General features: G+C 44.2%; 2 protein-coding genes across 3 annotated transcripts; both read right to left on the bottom strand.

Annotated features, from left to right (window-relative positions):
• Positions 1 to 5,469: 5,469 nt before the first annotated feature.
• Positions 5,470 to 19,228, bottom strand: tasorb (transcription activation suppressor b). 2 transcript variants are annotated; one of them, XM_080497236.1, is made up of 23 exons: positions 18,850 to 19,228; positions 17,506 to 17,651; positions 17,211 to 17,303; positions 17,038 to 17,110; positions 16,719 to 16,810; positions 16,483 to 16,617; positions 16,253 to 16,377; positions 15,987 to 16,018; positions 15,651 to 15,756; positions 15,395 to 15,498; positions 15,063 to 15,172; positions 14,822 to 14,882; positions 14,615 to 14,689; positions 12,902 to 13,828; positions 11,369 to 11,670; positions 10,932 to 11,034; positions 10,009 to 10,847; positions 8,930 to 9,052; positions 8,309 to 8,468; positions 8,120 to 8,228; positions 7,817 to 7,995; positions 7,401 to 7,535; positions 5,470 to 7,150 (listed from the first exon to the last, which is right to left on the bottom strand). In XM_080497236.1, exons 1-23 carry the CDS (start codon positions 19,154 to 19,156, stop codon positions 5,925 to 5,927), a joined length of 5,562 nt encoding a protein of 1,853 aa, XP_080353362.1. In that variant the 5' UTR covers positions 19,157 to 19,228; the 3' UTR covers positions 5,470 to 5,924. The 2 variants fall into 2 exon arrangements, with proteins under 2 accessions (XP_080353362.1, XP_080353363.1); XM_080497237.1 differs by having other exon boundaries at positions 5,470 to 7,147.
• A 1,336-nt stretch (positions 19,229 to 20,564) lies between these two features.
• asb14b (ankyrin repeat and SOCS box containing 14b) lies at positions 20,565 to 24,063 on the bottom strand. Its single transcript, XM_080497240.1, has 9 exons — positions 23,347 to 24,063; positions 23,199 to 23,251; positions 22,977 to 23,108; positions 22,726 to 22,884; positions 22,397 to 22,642; positions 22,012 to 22,180; positions 21,401 to 21,935; positions 21,128 to 21,281; positions 20,565 to 21,042 (listed from the first exon to the last, which is right to left on the bottom strand). Exons 1-9 carry the CDS (start codon positions 23,472 to 23,474, stop codon positions 20,867 to 20,869), a joined length of 1,752 nt encoding a protein of 583 aa, XP_080353366.1. The 5' UTR covers positions 23,475 to 24,063; the 3' UTR covers positions 20,565 to 20,866.
• Positions 24,064 to 24,864: the final 801 nt, after the last annotated feature.

Raw genomic sequence — 24,864 nt, 5'->3', positions numbered from 1 at the left:
AATATGTTATGGTGTCAGCAGTGGCACAATCTCAACAATGTCCTTTATGATATCATTTATAACCACTCTGGCAAAGTTCATCCACATATTTGGTCCAGACTGTGACATCTCAACAACTATCACACAAACAAACAATAAATGTTGACATCTGAAAGACCTCTCACTACATTACACAAGCCAACGGTAACATTTTGAATTATGGACGTCAATGTTTCAGTCGATAAGACTTGCTCAATGAAATAATGTTTTACCAGCCCTTTACAATTCACTTAACATTTCATGCAATGCCACTTGGATGAGGGCTGCAAAATGACTTCATGAGTGTTGTAATGAGCACAAAAGAAGGTGCAATAACGTGTGTGCAAGGTGGAGTTTAAAAAAACATTGGTGTTTGACATGATTACTTGGCGTCATTCAGGCGAGGAGAAGCTGCATCATAATCCTTCAACATATGTGCATACATTGCTCTCAGCCCCCGCAGTCAAAACATATCAACATATCACAGATCGACCAGATATCCAATGAGCTATTCTTTCTTGGCAAAACAATCTCAACAGCAATGGAAACGATTGCCATGAAATACGGTGCACATATTCTTATTTTCTTCAAAATGAAAAATAATAACTTTGGTTATTGATTTCCTGTCCTCCAACCATGATGGGGGATGTGTTTTTATTTGTTTTGTAAAGAATGACATTTAGCCAGAGGCGCGCGTTATGCGTCACTGCTTGTCATCTAAGACGTTGAACATGGTGCAGATTTTAACTGATAACATCAGCATGCTGTCTTCATGACTGCAAGCTCGAAGCTGCGCTTGGCAATAAAACCGCATACAGATGCATCGCAGGTTTAGTCACACTTCAAAAATACATGTAGGTATAAAGGGATGACGTAGCGTCATAAAATATGACTGGATTAGGTGTATTTCTGTTTGCGATTTTCATTGTTTAAAGCATTCCACCACACTACAGTTCTGCCTTCTTAAATGCTGCATAAAAGCTGTGTTTAAGCTGCATTATGTGTCCCTGGTGAAGCTTTACACTGATGCAATGTCTGCTTCTTGGATGCAAACTGAAAATGGGGGAAAATAACACTGGAAATTGGAGGATTTCCATAATCTGAGGTGCTGAGGCCGAGAAGAGATACCTGTGTGCTGTCATACTCGTTCATGGCCTACAGCTCCACATCCTGCAGAGCCTCCTCTTCAGGTGACACCTCAAACTCATGCAGCACCACACGCAGAGGCCGTTTGTCCAAATGTGTAACTGTGACTGAATTTGACTTGGTTTTTTTTTTGAGGGGGGCTCAGACAGTCACACACACCCAAACTGACAGATAACATTTAGACAAGGGTTGCATGATATTAGGCACACATGCAATATGCAGTAATATTGAGTATTGCAATAACGATAAGATTTTCAATGAACAGATACTTGAATAGATGATGTTTATGTCTTCGTGTTTTGAGAAAAGACCACTTTGTTGACTTTGGCCACTTTAACATCTTCACTGTGGACACCAGCTGTGGATTGGATAAAATGTCTTAATTAATCACACAATTGTTATAAAGTTAATCACAATTAGTCACAATGTTCTTTCTTACTTAACAGGATGTTATGTTGAAAATGCAGAACATGAATGTACAGTGCATCCAAACATGATCTATCACAGTTCATTAGTCTGTCAATATCGCAGTGACAATAAGCTATCAAAATATTGCAAAGAAGGGAAGATTAGAAGGGAGTATTATTCTGAGCAAAATAAGTTAGACAGATTCAGTTTGTATGTATTTAATTGGCATCACATTAGAAACGGATTAGTAAAGGTATTGAAATAATCACTTATAAGCACTTTGTCTATCGTAATGAGAACATTCTGTAATGGAGTTTATTTTATAGAAAAGTGAAGCACTGAATAAAAATGAGAAGAATAAGAGAAGAATAATAGTGTGCAGCTCTCATTCGTTACCTGGCTTAATGATTGCTGGATTGAATTGTTCTCTTCAGCTGGCTGGAGTTTAATGTTGAACACAATAAGCTGCTCACTGAATCAAACTATTGATGATAAGTCGCTGTCTGGGCATTGAGGAGTTGCGGGTTCAAGTACTGTGCTGAACAGGTAGCATCATGTCTCACAAGTAAGTCAAGTAAGTAAAAAAAAAAATCCATACATACGGCTTGGTTTATTTTTGAAATGTGCTGAATCAAACCAAGTCTTAATAGTTTTACGAGTAAGACAGACATACATTGAGCGTGAATTCACAGTTAATTTGATATTAATGGTGGAGCTACAGTTAAAAAATAAATAAATAAGAACAAACATTGAAATGTCCAAATATGAAAAGACAAAGACAGAAAACAGACTCACATGTTGAAGTACTTGAGGTTGCGTGCAGCACTTCTGTCAAAGGGGGGAAGTTGTCAGTCGGTAGATGGCACTGAACAACGTCATCACACAAACCTGCAGGCTTCCATCGGAGATGGATTTTCCCCGTCTGAGCAGGAGGTAGGTCACGTCACACAGGTGAGTGCACACAAAAAAGACAAAAAACAAAACCTAGAATCAAGCAGTGTTTTTTTGGTGGGTTTTTTTTCCAACTGAAGTACACTCTTTGTGTCTGTTGACATTTTGATGAACTATGCCTGAGCCAGAATGAGCATGTAGCTTTATCACTGTGGCTACATGACAGGTTTATGTTGAGGTGAACTTTGGTGGTGTTTCTGCTGCTGAAATTGACCACGACGGAAGTTTGTCAAGTTAAATATACTCCCATATTGAAAGTGATGGGATCAAATCCTCTTCTGGGCATGTATACCAGACTGACTCTATGAACTTATCTCTTTGGTCAAATTCATTTTAACGCCGCTGCATATTTCTCTTGCTTGTCTTTGATGGTGGTTCAGCAAAGTGAACCAGCCTCGGTACCCGTCAGTGGCTTCACTGTGTCACAATTCAACAAGTAACTGCACTGCAACATGCTGATGAGCTGTGATGGTTTATGCTGTGAAAGTTTTTCACACGGGATTGACTCATTCTGTGTAAATAATTATTTTGTTAGAACAATTTCTCAAAAGACTGACCAAGTAACTTGCTTGACAAACTCTGAAAAAAATATAATGGGACTATAATAACTTAATCTAATGCCTTTGTATCACAATCTAATGTAATTTGAACTTCAAAAATATATATAAATTATAGATTCATGCTATATAATAATACGTTTACAGATTTATGTTAGAATATATTCTTCCTCAAATCGTGACATAAATAAAAATTTTTTTTAACATTTTTCAAATGTATTTTACTTTATTATTATCTATTACCTATTACTTTACCATCTTATAATGAACCTCGTTAAAGTAATGATGTATAAATTGTCTTTCTTTATAAAAAGGACTTTGTATCTCTGAATAATTGAAAATGTTTTAAAAAGCTAACTCGATTTTTTGGGGTTCTCACATTCTCTTAAATGGGCTTTTCAAAAAACACAGACTAATAATTATGAAAATAACTCAAACGTATTCACCATTGTTTGCATTTATTGTCCAATCTCAGAGCATTTCAAAACGGGTGAGTCTGTATTTCTGTGATTTCATTCATTGTATGGAAAGTGTGTGCTTTTGGAAACCATGTCAGGTCATCCTGTTCTGTCTTTGCTTTCTCTCCTCCATCCCTGGGGTCTTTTTGGATGATGCACATCATACCTCCATAACTAAGCTCTAAATCAGTGTGAGGAGTGTGTGGAGCAGGAAGCTGTACGGACATATCTTGGTCAGAGTTTGTGTGATGCTTCTTGCTTATAATTGATTTAACAGGGGAAAATGCAGTGGCTCCGTCTCCCCTGTTACCATGGTGCAGCTACTGCACAGCTGGAATGAGGCTGTGGAGATAAAGTGTTAACCTATTTCCCACATTAAGGGGGAACGGCGCCCTCTGGTGCTTCTCTCCATCTGACTCCAGCGTGTTCACAAGGCAACGCAGAAGAGAGGACAGAAACCCACCTAATGATTCTCTCAGTGCTGGTGGAGTCACGAAGCCGGTGGCTCTCAGCATGGAGTCTCAAAAGGGTTTAAGCTCTGCATTTCCTCCAAACTGCTCGGCACAAACAGTTTACTCTGCTGGGGGATAAAGATTTAGTTGATTTCTGCTGCGGTGCCTCCTGCCGCTGTCTGAAAATAACAGATTATTGTTCTATTTACAATAGTTCTGGTGAATATTTCTCCCGTGTTTTAGTCTACAGGAGTAGTCATCACTGTGCACAGATGTGTGTAGTGGCTTGCATTCTCACGCCGTAGTGAGAATTCATTCCAGGTTGGGTTTGGGGGGCCTTTCTGTGTGGAGTTTGCATGTTTTCCATGACCTTTCCTGGTGTAACCTGCGTTCGTCCCATAAGCCGGTATCACTTCCAGCACCTTGCAGCCTGATTTGTGATTTGGATAGAGGTAGAAAAGTTGGATCACACTGGGTATTAAAATGTGCGATCAGCTCTCTGCAGGGGGATACCAGAGAGCTTAAATAGTGCTACAATAAAGAAAGAAAAAAAAAACCAACATTAAAAAAAATGAACCAGATTGATCGGCTTATTAGGATTTCTATGATCTGGTTGTGATGCTCTTCAACAGTGTGGCGAGACGAACTTAATAGAATCCATCATTCGGGCCTCAAGCACGGCGAAGACCATTAAACCCTCCCAACGCCTCACAACAAGCAAGTCGTGGGTTCAAATACTGCCCGGGGCCTTTGTGTGTGTGGAATTTACATGTTCTCCCCGTGTGTGTGGGTTTCCTCCAGGTACTCTGGATTCCTCAGTCCCTAAAACATGTACCGTGTGTCCCTGTGCAAGACCCTCAGCCACCCCCTGAGCACTGCATTGTGTGGGTCAATTTGGTAAAGAGATTTCCCCAATACAATTTTAAAAAATGAACTTCCACAAGTCACTCCTCTTCAAATTGCTGACTTCCTGTTTTACTTATGACAGTCCACAGGCTAAAAAGCACCTTTATGAATGCACCTTCATATAAATCTTTATTTTCCCTTTTGTAATTACAAACATTACACTTTCAATTAACTTTTTTTTTCCCCCAAAGAAAGACATTTTCACCTCGATTTATTTCTCACAAAATGAAAAGGGTATCATCCCCTTGACCCCCTAGAATCTCTTTTTCACTCTGGTACCTGCAGGAGGCCGGTCCAACACCTCCAAAACAAATCCTGGTTTAAACTTTTAAATCGGGAGTGTGTAACTGGTGTTAAACGTGACTCCACACAGACTACATAATCCCATAAACATCTCAGCCGAGGCGTCCGGGTGGGGTTCATACAGAGAATAAATCTCCGGGTTCATTCAGGAGAGCTGCACTGACTGGATACGACGTGGAGCTCAAGTGAAGGGACAATAACACAGAGTTGATTTATAATTTTAATGGTTTGCTTGACACTGTCATCAAACCCATCACACACAGTCTGAAATGTTTTATTTTAATAGAATTTGGACAACCAAATATTGTAAAATAAAAAAAAAAAAAAAAAAAAGAAACAGCAAAATGTGAAATCTCATTCACTAGTTTTTTTTGTTCCTTAAAAAAATATCAGCCTTTCTCCATGGTCACAAACCGTCTGAAAAACTAGGACAAACAGAAATAACCATCAAATCTGAAAAGCTGGAAGGCCATTAACGTTTGTTGGCAAATATAAATATAGTGGTTTGAAGAGGGTTTCAAACAGCTCACATGGAAAGAGTGTACAGACAGTTTACACGACAGTAGGACACTCGGCTCTGCCTGTATCAACTTTATTGTTGTAGAAAACCAAGTTGCTTATTTACTGACTTAGTCCAAGGTAATTATGACAAGGGAATATGTACATTCAGACAGCTCAGTCTTTGGAGGATTGTGTTTGTATCTCCTCTCGTGACAATTGATTGTCTATTCAGGGGTGTACTTGTGAGAGTATGTGTAGTAATTCTGTGGTGCACCCCTGCCTGCCGGGTAGCCCCATGAGCAGGGCCCGCCTCCATCCCCCCGATCCAGTCCCCGCCCCGGTGGCCGAGGCCAAAGTCCTACCGGAGGGTATCCCCTCCCTCGGAAGCCCCCTAAAGAACCAGGACCCATCCCACCCCGCATTGGTCCGTGGTCCATCTGTCCGGGGACACCACCTATACTACCGAAGCCCACTCCACACATTGGATGCTGCGGCAGCTTAGGTCTAAGTACAGAGCCCCCCCTGGTGGCCACTGTGGGAAGAGAGTCAGCACAGTTCACCTGAGTCCTGACCCCTTGCGTACCGGGGGTACTGCCTAGAAAAGCTTCCCCAGGCTTAGGAAGCCCACTGTGGTCCATTGGGCCAGAGTTGACCCCACCCTGGCTTGTGACAGTCTCACAAGCGGTGGTCTGTCCTGTCCCCCATGCTGCTTCCCCTACAGCGCTGAGTGTCCTGTCATGCTGCCTGGGAGTCCCACTCGCGTTTTGAGGAAGGCCAGCCATGTAACCTGGCTGAGCAGCGTCACTGTGGTCCTTGAAAGGGAGGGTGGTGCTGAGCGGAGAGGCGCCCGTAGGCCCGGCTCCCCCGGAGTCCGAGCCGTATGTGGTACCTAGCATCATGAGGTGAGGCGGAGGGGGAGGTTTGACCTCCAAGGGGAGTGTGGCGAGCTTGGCCAGAGGTCCTGCTGGAGCCATGACGGGCGGGATTGGTAGTGTGGAAGAAGCTGTGGTGGGGGGCCGGTACTCCTGCTCCTGGTTGCTGCTGCAGGGTGAGGCGGGATACGCAGGGGAGGCAGCGTAGGTGGAGGAGCCGGCGTAGGAGGACCACGAGGCTGATGGACAGAGGAAGCTCTGGTGGGGGTTCACAGGAAAACCACCCGGAGACAAGCTGCCGAAGTCCGAGGATCCCACACCCATCTGGTTGGAGGCTTTGAACTGAGAGATGGCCGTCTTCAGGGCGCTGTAGTCAGACAGTGTTGGTGTGCTCCCTGACGCGACTTGGTGCTCTGGGAGCGGTGGGCGAAAGTCGGCCCTACCCAGGGGCGGAGGCAGCGGGGGCTTCGCTTTCCCAACTTGCTGGTTCCGCTCTGAGGGATCGGATATGGTCGACGGCTCTCCATCATCGGAGTCTAATGACATGTCCTCCTCCTCCACACACTCATCATTCACTGCTGGGAGAGCAGGAGAGGACACACAGGCAGAAAAAGGGAAAGTGTAGAGAAAGATGTTATCAACTAAAGCGTTACAGAAGCATTAACAACATCAACTGTGCTTCAAAAAAAAAAAAAAAGAAAAAAGAAAACTCCCCATAAGCACATTAATCTTAAACTGGCCAGATTACTATAGAAAACGAGGCAATGGAGTGAAACAATTACACTACGGTAAAGTTCAGCATCCAGCGCTCCTCTCGACGCTACCCACCGGTAGAAGGCGGTGTTGGAAGCTCATTCTGATTAATGGATCCAATCAGGCTGTGGAAACCACTCATAACATCATCAATGCTCGCAATCACTATTCCATTTCTGGAATACTGCAGGAACATCTCAAATGGCCTCTCTGTTGAAAGAAAACACATTTTGAGTCGAGAAACATCCTAAACACATTCTTTCACACATATCTACATCTTCCCTTTAATTGCTCTCCTCTATCATGGTGCTACAGGGACATGGTGTGAGATCAATAAAGTTTAATATTATAGGTGCTTTTTTTTTTTTCCTTCAAATACTATTGTTATAATTCATTGAACGAGAAACAACAAAAAAAAGCAATCCGAGACATGTATAAGAACTGGCTGTCAGATGGGAGAACTGCATTGTGATGAGGATGAAGCAGGATACCTGTGAGGAAGATAAGGTGCCGCTGTTGCGTGTGCTGAGCTTGAAGCTTGATGAGACATTCGAGATCCGGAGCCTGACGAGACTGTGTGTCACACTCGTGATAGGGGAGGAACTCCACTAAGTGTTTCTTCTGATAGGCTGTCAGGAGGTTTAGCAGCGCCATGGCATTTGTGTTTAACCTTTAAGAAACCCGAGCAAAAGCAGACCAGCATAGTTATTAGACATTTCTTAAAAGGCCAATAATGGCTGAAGAATTTGATGTGCTTGCTCCAATTCAGGTAATCCTCCCCGCAAGATACCGACCTTCCCAGCTCTTTAAGCTTCTTATGGGACTTGCAGTGCACCTTCCATTGCCAGGGGTGTTCAGGGGTGCTCTGCTCCTCCAGGAACTTCAGCAGGCCCTGCAAGCGCTCTGCACAAAAGCCCCAACAGTCACCCGGAAATACTGGCTCAATAAAACTTCAAGAAATCACAGGGCGAAGTAAAACCTACCCTGTGTGATGAGATCGGGGTTGAGGACGAACTCATCCGACACCATAAAGCCTCCAGACACAAATAACTCGTTGTACGTGTGGTTCTTGACATCGTCCAACGTGTCGACTCCAGCAAAGCTCACTGAAGGCAACTTCTTCAAAGACATCAGAGCTGGGATCTAGAGGTTTGCGACAAATTAAATCCCTTTAAAAACAAACTTCAATCCAAGCAGGAAGTAATTCAAGCCCGCTTTCTTGACACACACTAAAATGCTTCAACTTCCATCGACATGGTAAAGCTGTCACGGTCTGCTGCATGACCCAAAACATTCAGCCAGTGTCCAGGGGAAATGTATTCAGCCATAAGAAGCAACAAGAGTCCCCCAGAGTTCCTACGACATCGGCGAGTCCGTCTGAGATGTCTTTAAGACAACCTGAAGCCAAAGAAAAAACTTCCAAGTATCTGGGAAAAATGATGTTTACCCTGAAGAAGAGGTGTTGTTTAAAGGACCAAAGCTGACTTTTTATTCTATTTGACTTATTTCAGTCTGAACAGCAGTTTACAGCAACAGACACTGAACGGTCTGAAGTAGCAGTTGGAGGTGTGAGACAGTGGAGGGCTGACAGCGCGTCATTGTACCTTGTGCACATGTGCAGCGATGTCCTCGTTCTGAATGATGATGAGGAGCTTATCTAAACTGCCACTGTTTTCCAGAAATGCCTGCGGGCTGCATTCACTGTTGCCGAGACTCTTCAAGTACTCCTGAGAGATGAGACGGAAGACATAATGGTTAGAGACTCACAAAGACAACCAGTGCCATCCATTTTCATCCATGTCCACTTCAAACCTTAATGGCACAGAGAAAGCTCTGCAGCTCCAGGAGGACAAAGTGTTGGAGTACGTTACAGATCCTGAACATGAAAACAAACGCAGGTATAATAATGTAAAATAAGATCAGTTTTCTGACGGCAACAAACAGAGATTCCGCCAAGTCTTTTCCTATTTGCTAGGCAGCCAGCAATCCAGTCAACTCACCCAAGAGTTATTATATGATGAAAAATGGATTGAAGAGAAAAAGTCAAACATCAGCAACTGTCAAAAATATGAACCAACTGTTATGGCTTAATTGGTAGCTTTTAATTCCACAAGATGTCTGATAATAATGCTGTTATACAATAAAATTTAATTTACAGTTGTGTAGTGGGAAGCTCAGGCCTCGCAGGGAGGATTGCCCCTGGTTTTAATTTTCTTCACACATTTTCCCTGTGGATGAGTTTGCGGTACGTAATTGTGTGTGTGTTGATCCTGTCAGGATTGACTTGCCCTCACCAGCTCCCTATGCATTAACTGGATGAAGAACCATCGATTATGGATATATAAATGGATGATCTGACCACGGTGAAGCAGTGGTCAAAACTGGCAGGCAGTTTCCTCCCACAAAACAAAATGTTAGGTTGTATATGGTTCTGGCCACGTTTCCCTTTGTTAGCCTCATTAAAGCCTGGTGTGCTACCACATTGCTCTGGTGAGCTGCATTACACATCAAATGACTAATGGAACACTTCTAATTGTGGATTGAAACAGATTGGCTTTAAAACTCTTTTCAAAACGGTGTGGGAACAATTTGCAAAAAAATACGACCAATAATGATGCGTTATCAGTTTTCTGCAAATCCATTTGATTTGTTTTTAGAACTCTAACTTGATGCACTGTCGTACCTTTATCTCCTTGCAGACTGTGCTCTCCTCCCCCTCGTCCCCGGAGTAAATGTAGAATTTAACGGTGTTCTTGGTGACGTCCTTGAAGATCTCCACCAGGCTGCTGAACACTTCGGGCTTCAACTGACCGATCAGGCTGCCGGCCAGTAGGCCTGAGCCACCGGCGGGAGCGGACCCCGAGGTTTGGGAGTTTCCCTCCGGAGACTCTGATGTGACACGGGAGGGAGAATAGACGTCTCCTGGCACCTCTGCGGATGAAGCGCCGTCTTTGATCGTGCTCGTTTTAGCAATCTGAGAGGAGGTACTGCTCTTTGACAGGGAGAGCTCCACCTCGCCTTTAGGAGTGTGGATGGGGCCCGGCGGTGTGAGATTAGCTGGCGACACTAGGGGAGGAGGCGAGGTGACCGTTTCGGGGGCAGGTGGGGCTGGGATCAACTTGTTCATCTTCTCGCACAGCGCTTTGACATGCGCCTGAATGGGCACCGGGGAGACGAAGGGGACGACAAAATCTGAGAAGCGGCTATTGGGCAGCCAGCAGCGGCGTAGAGGCGACCGCGGGGGCATCTGCGAGGTGTAGCAGATGTGTTGAGTCTGCATGATATTTTTAATGTCAGAGGCGAGGCTGTGAATCTCCTGGTTGAATATGGTCTCCAGGCTGATGGACGGCCTGAAGGGGGCTTCCTCCACCGCCACAGATGTGCAACAAACTGCCTTCTTCACTTCCAGCGCTGCGGGCGCCTTCGGCTCCGGCTCCGGCTCGCGATCTGCCACCGTCATCGCCGCCGGCTCTGGTTCTGGCTCGGGCTTTGGCTCCAGTTCAGGAAAAGGCTGGGCTTTGTCTGAAAGCAGACGGCACACTGGTCACAGCATCGTCTTGTTAAAATCGTTTAATAGGCTCGTGTGGGCTCAATGATGTGAGGTACCTTCATTACCGGGGGTCTCCCAGGCCGGCTTGTCTGAGGTGTGTGCCTGCTCCGAGGGGGAGCCGGCGCTGAGGGGGCTGCCAGGGCTGCAGTCCATGTCCTCCTGATCAGGAAAAACACCAGCAGATAAATTCAACGCACTGTAACATCTTACAAAACATCAGTCAGTCCTGCTCTGCCGGTTAAGCAACAGCCAAGCAAATTAATCCAAACATACACTCACATCTACATAAATTTGAATTTCAATGAAGGTTTTTATCCCCCCAGCTATTTATATACTCGCAGAAAATGTTTTAAACCGTTTTAAATACTGAGAATTATGATCATTAAAAAAAAAAGAGAAACAGGACATCTGATAAAATATTTTCATTTGGAATAAATCAAGTCATGTCCTGGTCACAGGTTTGAAAAATATCATGATGCTCTTTGCATCTCACCTCTGTGTAGTTTGTTTGTGACGTTTGCTCAGTTTGTGTCCTAACATCGGCGTCAGTGAAGGCGGGCCCCGAGCCCGTCGACGGTTCTCCGTGGTTCGCCTGCACAGGTACGGAGCCCTGAGTAACGGCTTTGTTGAGCGTGGCCAAGAGGATCTTGAGGAGCCGCTGGGCCTCATTCACAGCAGAGGCGTTAGTGTTTCCCCGAGCCCTCAGGTCGGTGTCGTAGATGCCGATGCTCTCCATCACCGCTGTTAGATTGTCACTTTGTCCACTCTCGTCTCCAATCTCGTCGGCGGGGGCTCCTGAGGGGGGGGACACAGTATTCGTCAGGAGCTTGTCCCACAGCAGGGGAATGAGGCATCTCTACAAGCTACTGTGCTCAGAACCAGAAATCAACTTCCAGTATTACTTTATAATCCTTATCCGTGTTTGAAGGAATCTGACCATCAAGTTTCTCCCAAAAGTGCTGGTATGAATGTGACAGATCATATAAAGACAGAAGATATAATCCAGTATTGTGTGTGTATGTCAGCTGGAGATTTGTTATGTGTGGTTTGTGTTTTGAAGTGTGGTTCAGATTTTGAAAAAAAAAAAAAAAAAAAAACAGGTTTGAAGAGCCTGTGAAAGTGTTAGAAATGCAGAAGATGAATTATTAAGTAAAAAGTCCTGCAAAGCACAAATCATTATTGCTCATGAAACCCTCTTTCAGATCATCTGTATAAAGATTGCTGGCAGTAGTTGTTTCTCAAAGTGCTCCGAGGGTTACTCCAGCTTACTGCAGGGGTTATGCGAGAGGTTTAAAAATTCACATTCTGAAAACTATCGTTTACGCTTAATATAATACTAGTCTGTTCAATAAAAAGATTTAAATAAAAGTTTGATGAAGTAATTTTTAGATTCACGGTTATAAATTCCACGTGATAATTAACTGATGTAAAGAGTCTCGAGTAACTGCATGATGAAAAATTATGGCAAGACATGATGTGAAGGATTTCAAATCATCTGAGGAGTTAAAGCCATTTCCTTCAACCCTACAATTAAAACAGTGTTTACAAAATAACCCTTTTCCAGATAAAAAAGTCAGAAATTGTCTTTAAGAGGGATTAAAATGAAAAAAAAGAACACAACTGCTCGCATTCACTTCCAATGTGCACTGAAATAATTTATAAATTTTATAATATCAATAAAGGTCTGAAACGTCTACGATAATCCAGTCTAGAAGTTGTTAAATAGCTCGTATGGCTTGCAGGCAGCATTTAAAAAAAGGATCTGTGGCTAATAACCGATAGGTTTTAGTATTGAAATGTTTAACCTTCTTGTGTGTGGCAGCAGCTGCTCCTGACAAGCAGCAATATGAACGGCTCCCTGGAAACGAGCCAAAATCCTCTTAAAGCAAAACTGTTTAAAAATGTACCCGAGTCATTCAATCACTGAGAATTAACCAGATTGTGTTGTGAAACGAATCAAATATTCATCTCTGTGAAGGCCGTGGGCCTGAAAACAAAGTTTGAATATGGCTGCGGCTCGCCTCACCTCTACTGGGCTCTCCGTTGCTCAGCTGATCTCCGCGATGGCGTTTGTTCGCGGCTCCTCTGTCGTCCCCTTCAAACTTCCTCTTCAAACTGTTCGCGTCCCAGGCGCCGTCCTCTCCCCGCTCCTTCCCAGGATCCTTCACCAGTGCCTTCTTGTGCAGTTGGATGAGCTTGAGCAGCTGTTTCATTTTTTCCTTATCGTACTCGTTCTGGGACAGCCGCAGCCTCGGGGCTTGGGGGGTCTGCGGCTCCGCGTGGGTCTTGTGTTGCATCTGTGCACCATTTGAATGGGCCGGGCCCGGCCGCTGCCTGTTACTGCTACTGCTGGTGCTGGTGCTGGTGCTGCAGCTGCTGCTGCTGCCGCTGCCACCGCTACCGCCGCTGTGCTGTGGCAGCGCTTTTTCCTGGGCGGGCCTCTCTGGAGGTGGCCTCTCCTGCGTGGGTCTTTCTGCGGGTCTCTCTGATCTGTCCGAGCCTCGATCTGAACCCCCCCAGTCAGAAACGGGGCTGTACTCCACCGCGGCCGGGGTGGGCGTCAGTATGGGCGCAGGTATTGGTGCAGGGTTCCTAATCCGTTCAATGATGTCCTTCACTTTGTTCACGGGTAAAATGTAATTGGCAGGATTGTGGACGTACGACCGCAACACGGCCTCCATGTTAAATTTGTGCCGGGGCGCGGGGGGAGGAGTCGTCCTTTCGTCCACATTATATTTGTAGTCGGGGAGGATAAAGGGCCGCACCGTGCCCGAATCCATGCGGGTCAGGTAGTCGGTGGCCTGGCGCTCCACCCCAGAGCTCAAGTCCTTGCCTGGGTTGGGGCGCAGCTTGAAGAGGGCGAAGTGCAGTGCAGGGACGAACGGCTCCACGGCGGGTTGGACTGCAGGCTGGTGGTCCACCGTCAGGAGCTCGGGCTCAAACAGTCTGGATGCTGAGACATGGAGAGGAACACCTCACTGTTATTTATGAAACTTTGGAGATGGATAATTGAAAAAAAAAAAAAAAAAGAGCCACTGGTGGAAAACCTTTTCATCTAATAACAGCCAATAACTGTAGATAATAATGTAATAATACATAAATAACACTACATTGGTCTCTGCAACAGGTGTCGTGGATGGTATAGTCCTTCATTTATTCAGGATAGTCACTGAATATAACAAATGTCATCCACGGCACTTTCTAATACACTTCCTTGTAGCTTTATTTTTTTCTGTTCGTCACTTCATGGACTATTATGTATGTTTGTATCCATCTTTTAACAGGTCTTTTTCTTGAAAATGAGAATGTGCCTGAATAAGATCAGCTAAATAAATGAATGTTGAATTAAAACAAGAATAATGGACAACTGGCAGCCCATGGGTCATGTGAGATAATGACTCAAACTAGTAAAGCAAGGACGAAGATCATATAACCACATTTTAATTTGATGTCAATTGTCAATATATCTTAAACGTGGCAATGGCCTCAGGCATATGCACACCGCCCTCAGATAAAACATGACAAATATTGCCGAAGGTACACGCTTCATTCAATAAACATGAACCAGCATGTAACTACTGAAGGTCTATATTTCAAATATCAAATGATTATGCTGTAATTTAGAACCATGACGCAAACGTAAATTACAGTAATTGCATCTGCAACTTTGCTCTCTCCTGAATGTTTCACGCAGATACAATCAGCTCGAAGTAATATGCAGAGTGGCAATATTACTTACAATACTTGAAAACCATTCTCGACTCCTGAAAGATGAACAGCGCATGCAGGTTCTTCTCCAGCCGCCCCCGTCGCTCTGAAAAACAAAAGCAACCTTTTTTTAAAGCTGAACCCTCAGTGGAGGTAAGACGTAGGTGTTCAACCGATGCAACACCACAATGAAGAGATGAAGAGGGGGGGGGGGGGCCTTCTGGCTGCTTTGACTCACCCATTTGAGCCGAGGACAGCAGAAAGAGAAAACCCCTGTCAAACAAGGACTTCACCAGCACCTGAATGATGGGAGGAGAGGCTGCAGTCAGAAACGACAGGGTGCATTTGTATGTAGTTTTCAGGTCAATTTAACAGTTGAAAAAAAACCCTGATTTGTTATTAGATCTGGCTTCATATGAAAACGTTTGGTGTGTCTTTTTCTGGGAATCTTTCACATGAAAAAGCAGATCGAGACTCACTATCCGGTCTTTCTCCAGTTTGTTGAGCAGAGCCGTCAGGCTGCCGTTGGTTGGTTTTCCTTTCCCATCGACCACCTCAAACAGGCTGCAGGACATCTCACACTTCATCACTGCAGACAAAAATAAGCAGCTTCAAATACACCACTGAGCTCAGTTTTCATTTATGTAATCATAGAGAGACAAACGCATGCAAATAAATCCTGCTTTTTTTAAGTTTTATGAGTTTCCTTCCTGATGCTGCGCAGGCTTTTGAGAAGAGACAACCATGCACAAGCACTGGGATTTCTTCTATTGCTTCATTACGAGGTGTAAAATGCGTGGTTTGTACCAACCTTCCCGTGATATACTGTAGGTGTCCCAGGAAAACAGCAAAGGGGGAAGCTTTCGTTTCACCTGATCCAGCTGCATCGCTCGACTGAACTCCAACTTCTCAGGTCTGGAGGAGAGCAAAGCCAATCAAAATACATGCAGTAATCGTAGGTAAAGTTTCGGTTCACAACGCAGAAACGCCGATAACGGTTAACAGGAAGTGCGACCGGCTCTGTCGATGTTTAGCAGAAATGCAGCAAACAGGTTAAGTTTACTCACAGCTTGAATGGGAGGTAAGGACGTGAAGAGGAACGTAAACAGATGGGGAATAACTCCTGGCCCTTGTTCACCAGAGGACCACTCCACACAGTGTAGCAGCCTTTCCCTGCAAATGCATCAACAGCTTGGGTCAGGCGCCGCCGAGACGAAAGACTCCTCGCATGTAATAACTAGTGAAGGTCTCACACACACACGGCTCGCCAACACAGTTACGTTTAAGAACTAAAACATGAATTCGTTTCACAGCAGACCCCTCAGACATGACATCAGTATCATACAGAGGTCACAGGTTCAATGGCATTTGTGTAAAAATTATCAAACATGTAGATCTCATACCTCTACTTCCTTCAGGAGTGATGGTGTTAAACCTGTTGAGGAGAAAAAGCACACAACTTGTTTATAACCAAACTAAACAGATGAGATGTTGCTCATCAACATATGGTTTGTTATTTCTATTACCAACTGTTATATATATATATATAAACTCAAAGGTTTCAAGCACTTTCAAATTTGCATTGCAATATTTATAGTCAAGAGTCCAGAATCCAGTCAAGAAAAGAGGAAAAATCTTCTAAAGAGGATGGTCCTGCAGGAAGTGGTACCTGTGTGCAGTCATGGGAGTTGCTGCAGCTTCCTTTCCTTTGTAGTGAAACGACACCACGGCGTACGGGCACACATGACGGGGCCGCGCTTTGATCTCATCAAACGCAAACTCAAAGTAGTATTGCTGTAACAAGCCGGAAAAGGAAAAAAAGAACACATTTAAGCACAAACACAAGAAAATTTGTCGGGTTGTGAAGAGAGAATTAAAAAAAAAATAGCTCATGTTTACCTGAGTGAGCTCAAAAGCTCGGTACGACAGCAGAGATGAAACCCGTGTGGCACTTTTGGACCAGTGACAGTCGAACTTGGGTGTAGGCTCCATTGCATTCTTAGGCATGCTGTCGTAGATGTGCTTTATTCGGCCCTGAGAGAAAAAACATACCAATTGGCCAAAAGTCCCACAAGAGGAATAAAAGAATCTGAAGGTTATAAGGAAAATGAGAAGAAAAAAAAAAGTCAACGTACCTTCATGACCTTAAAAATTATAATGTCCCCTGACAAGCCCACTTCAAAAGGATTGATCTGTAATAAATCCGAATATTTGGAGAGATAAACGCCTGCAAAAAAGAAAGAGGACTGAATTTAGGGGACCCGTCAGTGTTGGAACATGTTGGAAAGTGTCACAGAGCTGCTGTATTTTGTTGTCTTCAGTTGGATCCTTGAGTTCAAACAAAATGAACAAGTTGAGTTTTTAATTGAAATCGCATCAGAAAAATAACTCAATTTCTGGCAAATGAGACCAAACTTTCTTTAGAGCAGAAATCTGTCATTAAATCCAACTTACCCAGTGCTGGATTTCCAAGTGTAGTAATCTTACAGTGTCCGACAGACAAACCCTTTTCACAGATCCACTGGAGCTGCAGGTGGAAGAAGCACAACCCCAAATCACAAGAACGTGAAAAAAAACCTCTTGTGTTTTGATACAAACATGATTGAAGTTTATCTGAGGAGGCTAACCTTAGATTTGTCTGGGTATAGAAAGCAGTACGACTCTGTTAGTTCTTGATCGGTTCGTCCCTCCTGCTTCATCTCCCTCCGCTTCTCGATGAACTGACCAACAGAGACAGCAGATGAGATATCTCGGTGGGCTGCACTTACACGGCACGTGTAATTCCAGACATCACAGGTTATAAAAAATGTTGTGATCAATGCATTTCTGGATGCACTGCATAGTTTGAACATCTTAACTGTGATGCCAGCTAAAATAAAACCCAGTATAATTGTTTTCTAGTTCATAGAGATGAGGACTGACCTCTTTCTCCAGCAGCTCATTGTGGACGAGCCTGGCTTTGCAGTAGGAGAAGGTTCCCCGGGACGACGCATCCAGGTAAAACGAGGAAATAATCTTCACGAGGTCCTCAAACTCTCTACTGTCAGGGGGCAGAAACTGGAACAAACCTGCACGCATAGAGGAGAAGCAGCAGATGAGCACACACAGGCAAGCATCTACACGAAGCTGTAGTATTCTGACTTCACGTGAACATGAAAACAGAGCAGAAAGAAAAATGGAGAATGCATCCTGTACGGAACGACAACAGCCACGGTATGCATTTCTGCATCAACACGTACCCGGGCATAAAGCACAACACTAACAAACCATAGACGACCAAGATGAAGCATCTTCTGCCTCTCGCAGGCATAATTCATTGGACTTCACTGCTTTATAGGGTGCTGGGGCAGACACCGCCTGACTGAAGGCAAAAGTAGGGTCCACACTGGGCAAGGTGCCAGTTTGTCACATCCACACCTACAGACATGTTATCAAATATACTCCAGCATGTGTTGGAATTGTAGGAAGGGAACTAATACAACCCATGCAGAAAAAGCCAATAGGGATCGTCTGTCAGCTAAGAGTGCTTACCACTAGAATACAGTGTGGGTGAAATGAATGAAAACTGGGATAGGCACACATATGCCACAGAAACATTGATTTGTGCAGCATTAAGGGTGGTTGGGGGGGGGGGGGGGGGGTGTCACTGGTCATGTGGTTGCTAAGTAAAGGGTAAAGTGATACATTGGCCACTTTATGTCGAGTTTGCATGTGAACAATTAATGTTTGTTTCTGTGTAAAGCACTGCCCATGCCTCAGGTACACGAAGCTCTCAGAGGGATTGAGGCAGCGTGAACTGACAGTGAGTTCAGGGTCGGTCAGTAGGACCAGATACCATAAGGGGGGGGGGGGGGGGGGGGGGACGCCACAGTGCTGTGTAGAGACTTTGGATGGATCCATGCCCTTCACTGAGGTCAAAGAGGCTCGTACATGTTGTCGGGGATGGCTGCAACACTGTGGCGCCTGCAGCCGCCTCAGGTAAGCACACTGGACAAGGTGAAGAACCCAAACAAGGTGTGCTCTCAGGTCTTCAAAGTGCTGCTTGCAGTCTGCCGGGGCTAAAGCTAGCGCGACGTCTGTACACAAGCACACCGAAGGCCGGCTCGCTCGTACAGCCCGGCTCACTTTCGAGAAAACAACAGTGGGAACCCTGTTCGAAACTCAGTAAACCAGCGAAACTAGCCAGCTCGGCGGCTAGCGGGCTAGCGACATGCAGAATTATCAAAGAGGACAGCTCCGTTCTAAACAGCAGCGATATGGCACCACCTTTCCGCTCCCTGCTCTTCTTCTTTGGGATCTGAAACTTCCCCCGTGACAGCTCGTCGCTCGGTCTCTGGGCCGCCAGAGGGGAGCTGCTGAAGCTCCGGGCGTCCGTCTGCACGTTCCTCCGCCGCTCAGGGGCTTCATGTTCGGGCATTACAACGTCTCCACATCCAGGCTGATCGCCATTTTGGTTGGCTGTGGCCGAGGTGGCGGCTGAATTCTTTGGGGCTTCGCCGCCCTCCGAGCGGAGAGCGTCCGTCTCGGTGCATCCTGAGTCCCTTTTCCCCACCGCGCCGGAGTTCAGGGCCATTTTTCAGGCACTGGGCACGCACTCAGGGAGATGTAGCTGTGACGATTAGGGCGCCGCTTCACTCACACACTCTCCTCCTCACCCAGCCTCCGCCATTGTGAAAATGACGTAGACGTTCTTCTCCACCACTGCAAAGCGCTGCCGTCACTGTTTACATAGGAGGGCACCCGCGCCCTCTTCAGGCCGATGCAGGTACTGCAGCCAACGTCCACAGAAGCTCCGTTGGAACGTGAAGAGCGGGACATCAGCGACCCCACAGGCCAATAAGAGTACTGCACCCAGCACCCACACGATTCCGCAGGAGCATCTGCATGCTGGATCACAATCCCAACGGAATCGCGCATGTTCTCAATAACATCCATTTATAATTGCTTGGGAGTAATTATACCACTCAACGTTGTAGAGGGTAGAGCTGTGGCCTCAACACGAGATTGCCATTGGCTCAAACCCAGACTGGGCCTTTTTATATGTAGTTTGCATGTTCTCCCTTTGCATGCATGGGTGTTGCTGCAGTTGTTTGCCCTTTTATAAAGTTTGTCCTTGATCCCTTATGTGCGACAGTGCAAAAAAACCCAACAACAAAACAAAACATTTTCAACATGAATGAATATCAGTCTGAATTGGTCACCAGTCCACCATAAGACAGGCTGTGTTACACAATAGCATTTATACAGAGAAGGTATTTTTTTTGGAGTGAGAATTTTACCACAAACACATTTTTATGAAGTGTGGTAGGAAACTTAAAGAAACAACATGCACACAATGAAAAGCCCACATTTTGTTGGGTTGGAAATTGATACATACATTTTTCAAACAAATTTATGTGAGATTTTATTAGTGTTTTGTCTTCTCTGGTAAATTATTCTCACATTTTGTATTTATCTATCTGTTTACTACAATGAATCCCTTGAATTTTTCAAATTTCACTCTTGGAATGCTTGTGAATGACAAGAGAAACATTTAAAACCTCGTAGATAGAATAAGTGTTTCTCCATCTAACGCTCGTTACTGCACTGCACTACGTACTTTATATACTCTAAATGTTAAGTTTGACAAATTTACTTCATGTATAATTACTACAATAATCAAAGCTTTAAATGTAAGTTAGATAGGGTGTGTTTTATATTCATTTTTACAGTAATAACTAAGGATTACTTGACAACTTCACAGCAAAATGAGATCACTGAATCAAAAGTGAAACTTGAAAATACTGTTTACCTATGGCGACAGGTGAGGGTTATTGTAAAAATGGTTTGTTGTTATCGTATCATTATCGTGTTGTGTTGAAGGTTTTCATATTTATTATGTTTGTCCTACCACAAATATGTTGCTGGTCAGGTGATTTCTCGTGACTAGAATATTTTAAAAGGTGTACATTGCTGGGGGGGAAATGAAGATTGACAGTCCGGCAAATTCCATGAACGCTTTATCTTACAGGCATGTTGTGACAAATTCTTCACATTTCATAGAAAACTTCATTTCAAGCAACCAAAATGGCAATAGATGAAGACTGTATATTTTGAAGCTCCAGAAGAGAAGTGACCACGGTAGTCACATCAAAAAAATAATCACATAAAGTTTTAACATCCAACTATAAACGTGAAAATAAAGAAAGGTGTACATTTTTTTGAAGATATTGTTTTTCTCAAGACAAAAACAAATTCATTTGAAAACATACAGTAAGAAGACATGAAGTCTCCCTGTGAGTTGTTAGAAGTTAACCATGCTGCCCCTACTGTAAACATCGAACTCTTTATAGCGAATGTAATCTTTCAGTCGGGGAGGAAGAGGAAGGAAGTTGATAAAAACTGGGGCTCTCAAGCGCAGGCGGATGAGATGCTCCCTTATCCGCAACCGACACAGATGTTTCAGACTTCGTGGGTTCCCTGAAGACACAAAAACATAGTAAAGTCAGTTATATACAAATAAAATATATGTTTGTATTGGTGACAGCTTGAAGAACTTTCTTACTCTGAATGTGACAGATTTCTGGCCATGGTTTTTGCTCCTGTAACATCTCCTTAAGTTTAGTGCAGAAGGAGACCTGGTCGGTGTAGTCGAGCATAATGCGTACCACCTGTGCAGATAAGTGCTTCAGCCAAGACACTGTGATCACCTCACAGAACTGGAAAGGATGAAAAAAATACAGTCAAAGACAAACCACGAAGGAAACCATTACTCCGTTGCTCTCTTTTATGATCCATTCTCTCTGCTGCCTTTTTTGTCTGACAAGCGTGGCATTACCACCATATCTTTGATGGCTGAGGGGGTCCATGGAGCGTAGTCATGGGAACAGTCTCCGTACGGACAATCAAAGCAGCGCTTCACATCGTAACCGTGGTTCAGAATCATCCTCAGCATAACCTCATCTTTCAGTGCATACTGCAGCGCCGAGGGGAAGTGAGTGGTGTTGACACGGGAGTAGTAGTTGACATTTGCCCCGAATTTAAGCAACGTGTTGATCATTTCATAGTTGCCTTGTCTGAGAGCCACCTGGAGACAGTTGATAGGATCCTGGTTCACCATTGCCCCAGCCTCTAACAGCAAGCGGCTGCACTGGAGATCAGTGTTCGACACGGCAAAAAAGAGAGCAGACCTGCGTTCATCTTCATAGTTGCGGCGCACCGTTGGGTGCAGCATGAAGTTTGGGTCATAGCCAGCTTTGAGCAGGACCTCCACACAGTTTGCGTGCCCCCCAGCAGCTGCAGAATGGAGAGGACTCATCCCACTTTCTTTCACAGAGCGCAGCTCGGTCACTGGGATGAGGCGCTCCAGTGCCCTGCAAAGAGTCGCCTGATGTGACACACATGACTTCAGACAAAATTTTATTAGAAGCAAATGCAGACGTTCCTCACAGTCTGTGTCCATGGTATGCCACACGATGAATTGGCAGGTGTCCACTGTGTAGAGGCGCGTTGGGATCTGCACCGTAATCCAGGAGCAATGAGATGATGTCAGGGTTTCCTGATGCTGCTGCATCAAACAAAACAGTACCTGACTCTGACTCACAGGACACATGGGCTCCTACAACAAGAAGAAAGCACTCTTAATATACATTAATATGTAGCTTCAATGTATTTATAGTGTTATCTTTCATTTTTAGTTCAAGTGTAAAGGAGATGGGAGGTGGGATTAAATCTGTGTTGAGTCTTCATTTGAATTTGTTTGACATGCACTGGTACCATACGGTAAGATACCAACAAGAGATAAAACAAGTGGTGGTTAAATCTCATGCTTCACCTTTCTGTAGCAGAACCTCCACTACATTTAGATGTCCGTTCTGTGCAGCCAGAGCCAGGGGAGTTTTCTTTTTAATGTCACGTGCATTTGGCTCGGCACCGGACTCCAGGAGCAGATAGACAAAATTCTCCAGACCTAAAAAGGCTGACTCATGTAAAGATGTCCTGTTTAGTGGTCCCCTTTGGTCTACTTGGGCATTGTAACGGAGCAGCAGCGTGGCTAAGTCATAGTGGTCATTCAGAATGGCTGTGAAGTAAAGGACAGACAAGAGTTATAAATGATCGCAACAATGATTGTCTGTGAAATACCACATCGTTGGTGTCGGATACCTGCCACTAATGGAGAATCCTGCTCGTCATTCTGGAGATCTGGACTGCATCCATTTTGTAACAGAAAGGTGGCGTTATCTCTGAGTCCATGGAGCACAGCGAGGAACAGAGGAGTTTCACCCTTCAGGTTACGACACTGGGCTGCACCAGGCGGAGATGCTGCAACCCAAACACAAAGGAAATGAACCACATGCAAGGATGGAAAAAAAGAAAACCAAGTCGGTCAATTCCAACAATGTTGTCACAGCAACCTGAGAAAATGATTTCCAGCATCTTCTTGTTTTTGTGGACTGCAGCCTCGTGCAGGGGGATCCATCCTCTCTCATCAACTCTGGACAGAGTCTCTGATTGCACTGTGAGTCTGTCCAGCGCAGCCTCATCTCCTAAATATGAAGACACAACACCAAATGAGCTCTTCTGCCGTTATTCACAATTTTTCTAAACAGTGCAGAGAGGTTAAAACTGATGTTTACCCTCTTTAATTGCTTTGAAAATCTCATCAGGGTCATCACTTGGTTTCAAATCACTGTTGGAAGTAATTGTGCAGAAATGGGGAATCACACAACGAAGACGAGATGCACAATTGAGAGAAACATTTTAATACTATCTTGACAGATTAACCTTGGATTCAGGCCCTTGAGTTTTCTATATTCAATCAGACTTTGTTCGATTATATATTGAGTTGCCTCATCTTCATCCAGGTCATCCTCTTCCGACTGATAAAAGTCTTCTTCCGTTTCTGTGCTCATCTGTTTGTCCAAAAAGAGTCAGTGCAGAATGGACAGCTCTGATGAGAGAGCCATACAGTAAACAAGACCATTAAATGTGGCACCCCAATGCTCACACAACTTGCAGTCATGAATACCAACTACAGTGCAATGCTGCTTCGAGCTCAAACATTGGCAATCCTTCATCATCGTGCTGTTGGTTTGGTGGCGCCAAAAAACATTCAGGATATATAATCTAATGATTCCAATCATCTCTGCAGTGCCTCCAGTTTGAGTGTAATAATCGCTTAGTTTATAAAGGTTATTATAGTATTTCTTCTTTGGCACTGCAAAACAAGATCACGCATTATTCATATTGAACAAAGGAATATTGTGAGAATTTCTCAACCGTAAATCTTGAAGAACCAGAGGACATAGCATAAAAAAAAAACAGTTAGATTACAGCAGGGCCAGCACAACATGAAGCAGATCATGCAAAACTGAACAGCTTAACAGACATCTACAATACAGAAGTAATGGCCTTCATACTCCACACTAATCAGCCAATAGCATTATAACTTTACTGAGTTGTTTTTACCTTCCAGAGAACTGCTGGGCTGTCTGTAGTGTGAACACCAGTGAAGCCAGGAGCTACGCAGTCCCCACACAGCCTGCAGCTATTTATACATTATAACTATAAATGTCACATCACGGGGTCTTCACAGCTCCTAGCTTTGACCCACTGAGCACTGCAACAACAGGTCAACTCCCGCACACAGTTCTTTAAAACTCTACCTCCAGTTTTATGAAAGAAAACACAAACTGCAAATATTTTAGAATGTGTGCAAATCTCTATACAATTCAACAAGAGTTGCCCAATACTCTGAATACAAACACCCACAACAGCTATCTGTGTGTTGTTGTTTTTTTTTTACATATCTAAAATCAGCATTAGCAGAAGTTTATTGAAAACAAATGTTATTTAAACTATGTTATAGCTGTACATAATTAATATATCTGAGTTCTACACGCCAGTGGACAGCAGCATCTCACATGACCGCAACAAGGAGAAAGGTAACAAAGAGCGCTTTACACATTGCCATAAAAACTAGCTTAGTTATATGATAGCTTTTCATCAAGTTTTTTTTTTATTTTGCTTTAAATTCCTTGGATGTCTTTTTATTTCGGAGAGAAAGATAAGTCAAATGATTTCACGTGGCCTGAGCTGCTTCTCAGTTATAGCAGGTGAAGGTAAATACTTTCAGGGTACAGCAGAGCTCTTATAATAACTAAAAGAAACAAACAAACACAGGCAACAGATTTTATTGTTTGAGTCTTTTATCCTCAGAAGATTCAAAGAATAGTTCATGTGAATGAGGCCGTGTACAGCAGAATAACGACACGTTTTGTGAAGAGACAAAGAAGAGGCATG

This window comes from Blennius ocellaris, assembly GCF_963422515.1.
Source record: "Blennius ocellaris genome assembly, chromosome: 5".
NCBI classification, from domain to species: Eukaryota; Metazoa; Chordata; class Actinopteri; order Blenniiformes; family Blenniidae; genus Blennius; species Blennius ocellaris.
The sequence above is the reverse complement of the archived record's forward strand: the minus strand, read 5'-3'. Positions and strand labels throughout refer to the sequence as shown.

Coding starts and splice junctions, on each gene's coding strand:
- tasorb (XM_080497236.1), bottom strand. CDS start 19,156: ATGGCCCTGAACTCCGGCGCGGTGGGGAAAAGGGACTCAGGATGCACC. Junction 15,499..15,650: donor CCTTACCTCCCATTCAAGCT/GTGAGTAAACTT, acceptor GCTCTCCTCCAG/ACCTGAGAAGTTGGAGTTCA. Junction 10,848..10,931: donor GGAGACCCCCGGTAATGAAG/GTACCTCACATC, acceptor GTCTGCTTTCAG/ACAAAGCCCAGCCTTTTCCT.
- asb14b (XM_080497240.1), bottom strand. CDS start 23,474: ATGAGCACAGAAACGGAAGAAGACTTTTATCAGTCGGAAGAGGATGAC. Junction 22,181..22,396: donor GGAGGTTCTGCTACAGAAAG/GTGAAGCATGAG, acceptor TTCTTGTTGTAG/GAGCCCATGTGTCCTGTGAG. Junction 21,936..22,011: donor GCATACCATGGACACAGACT/GTGAGGAACGTC, acceptor GACTCTTTGCAG/GGCACTGGAGCGCCTCATCC.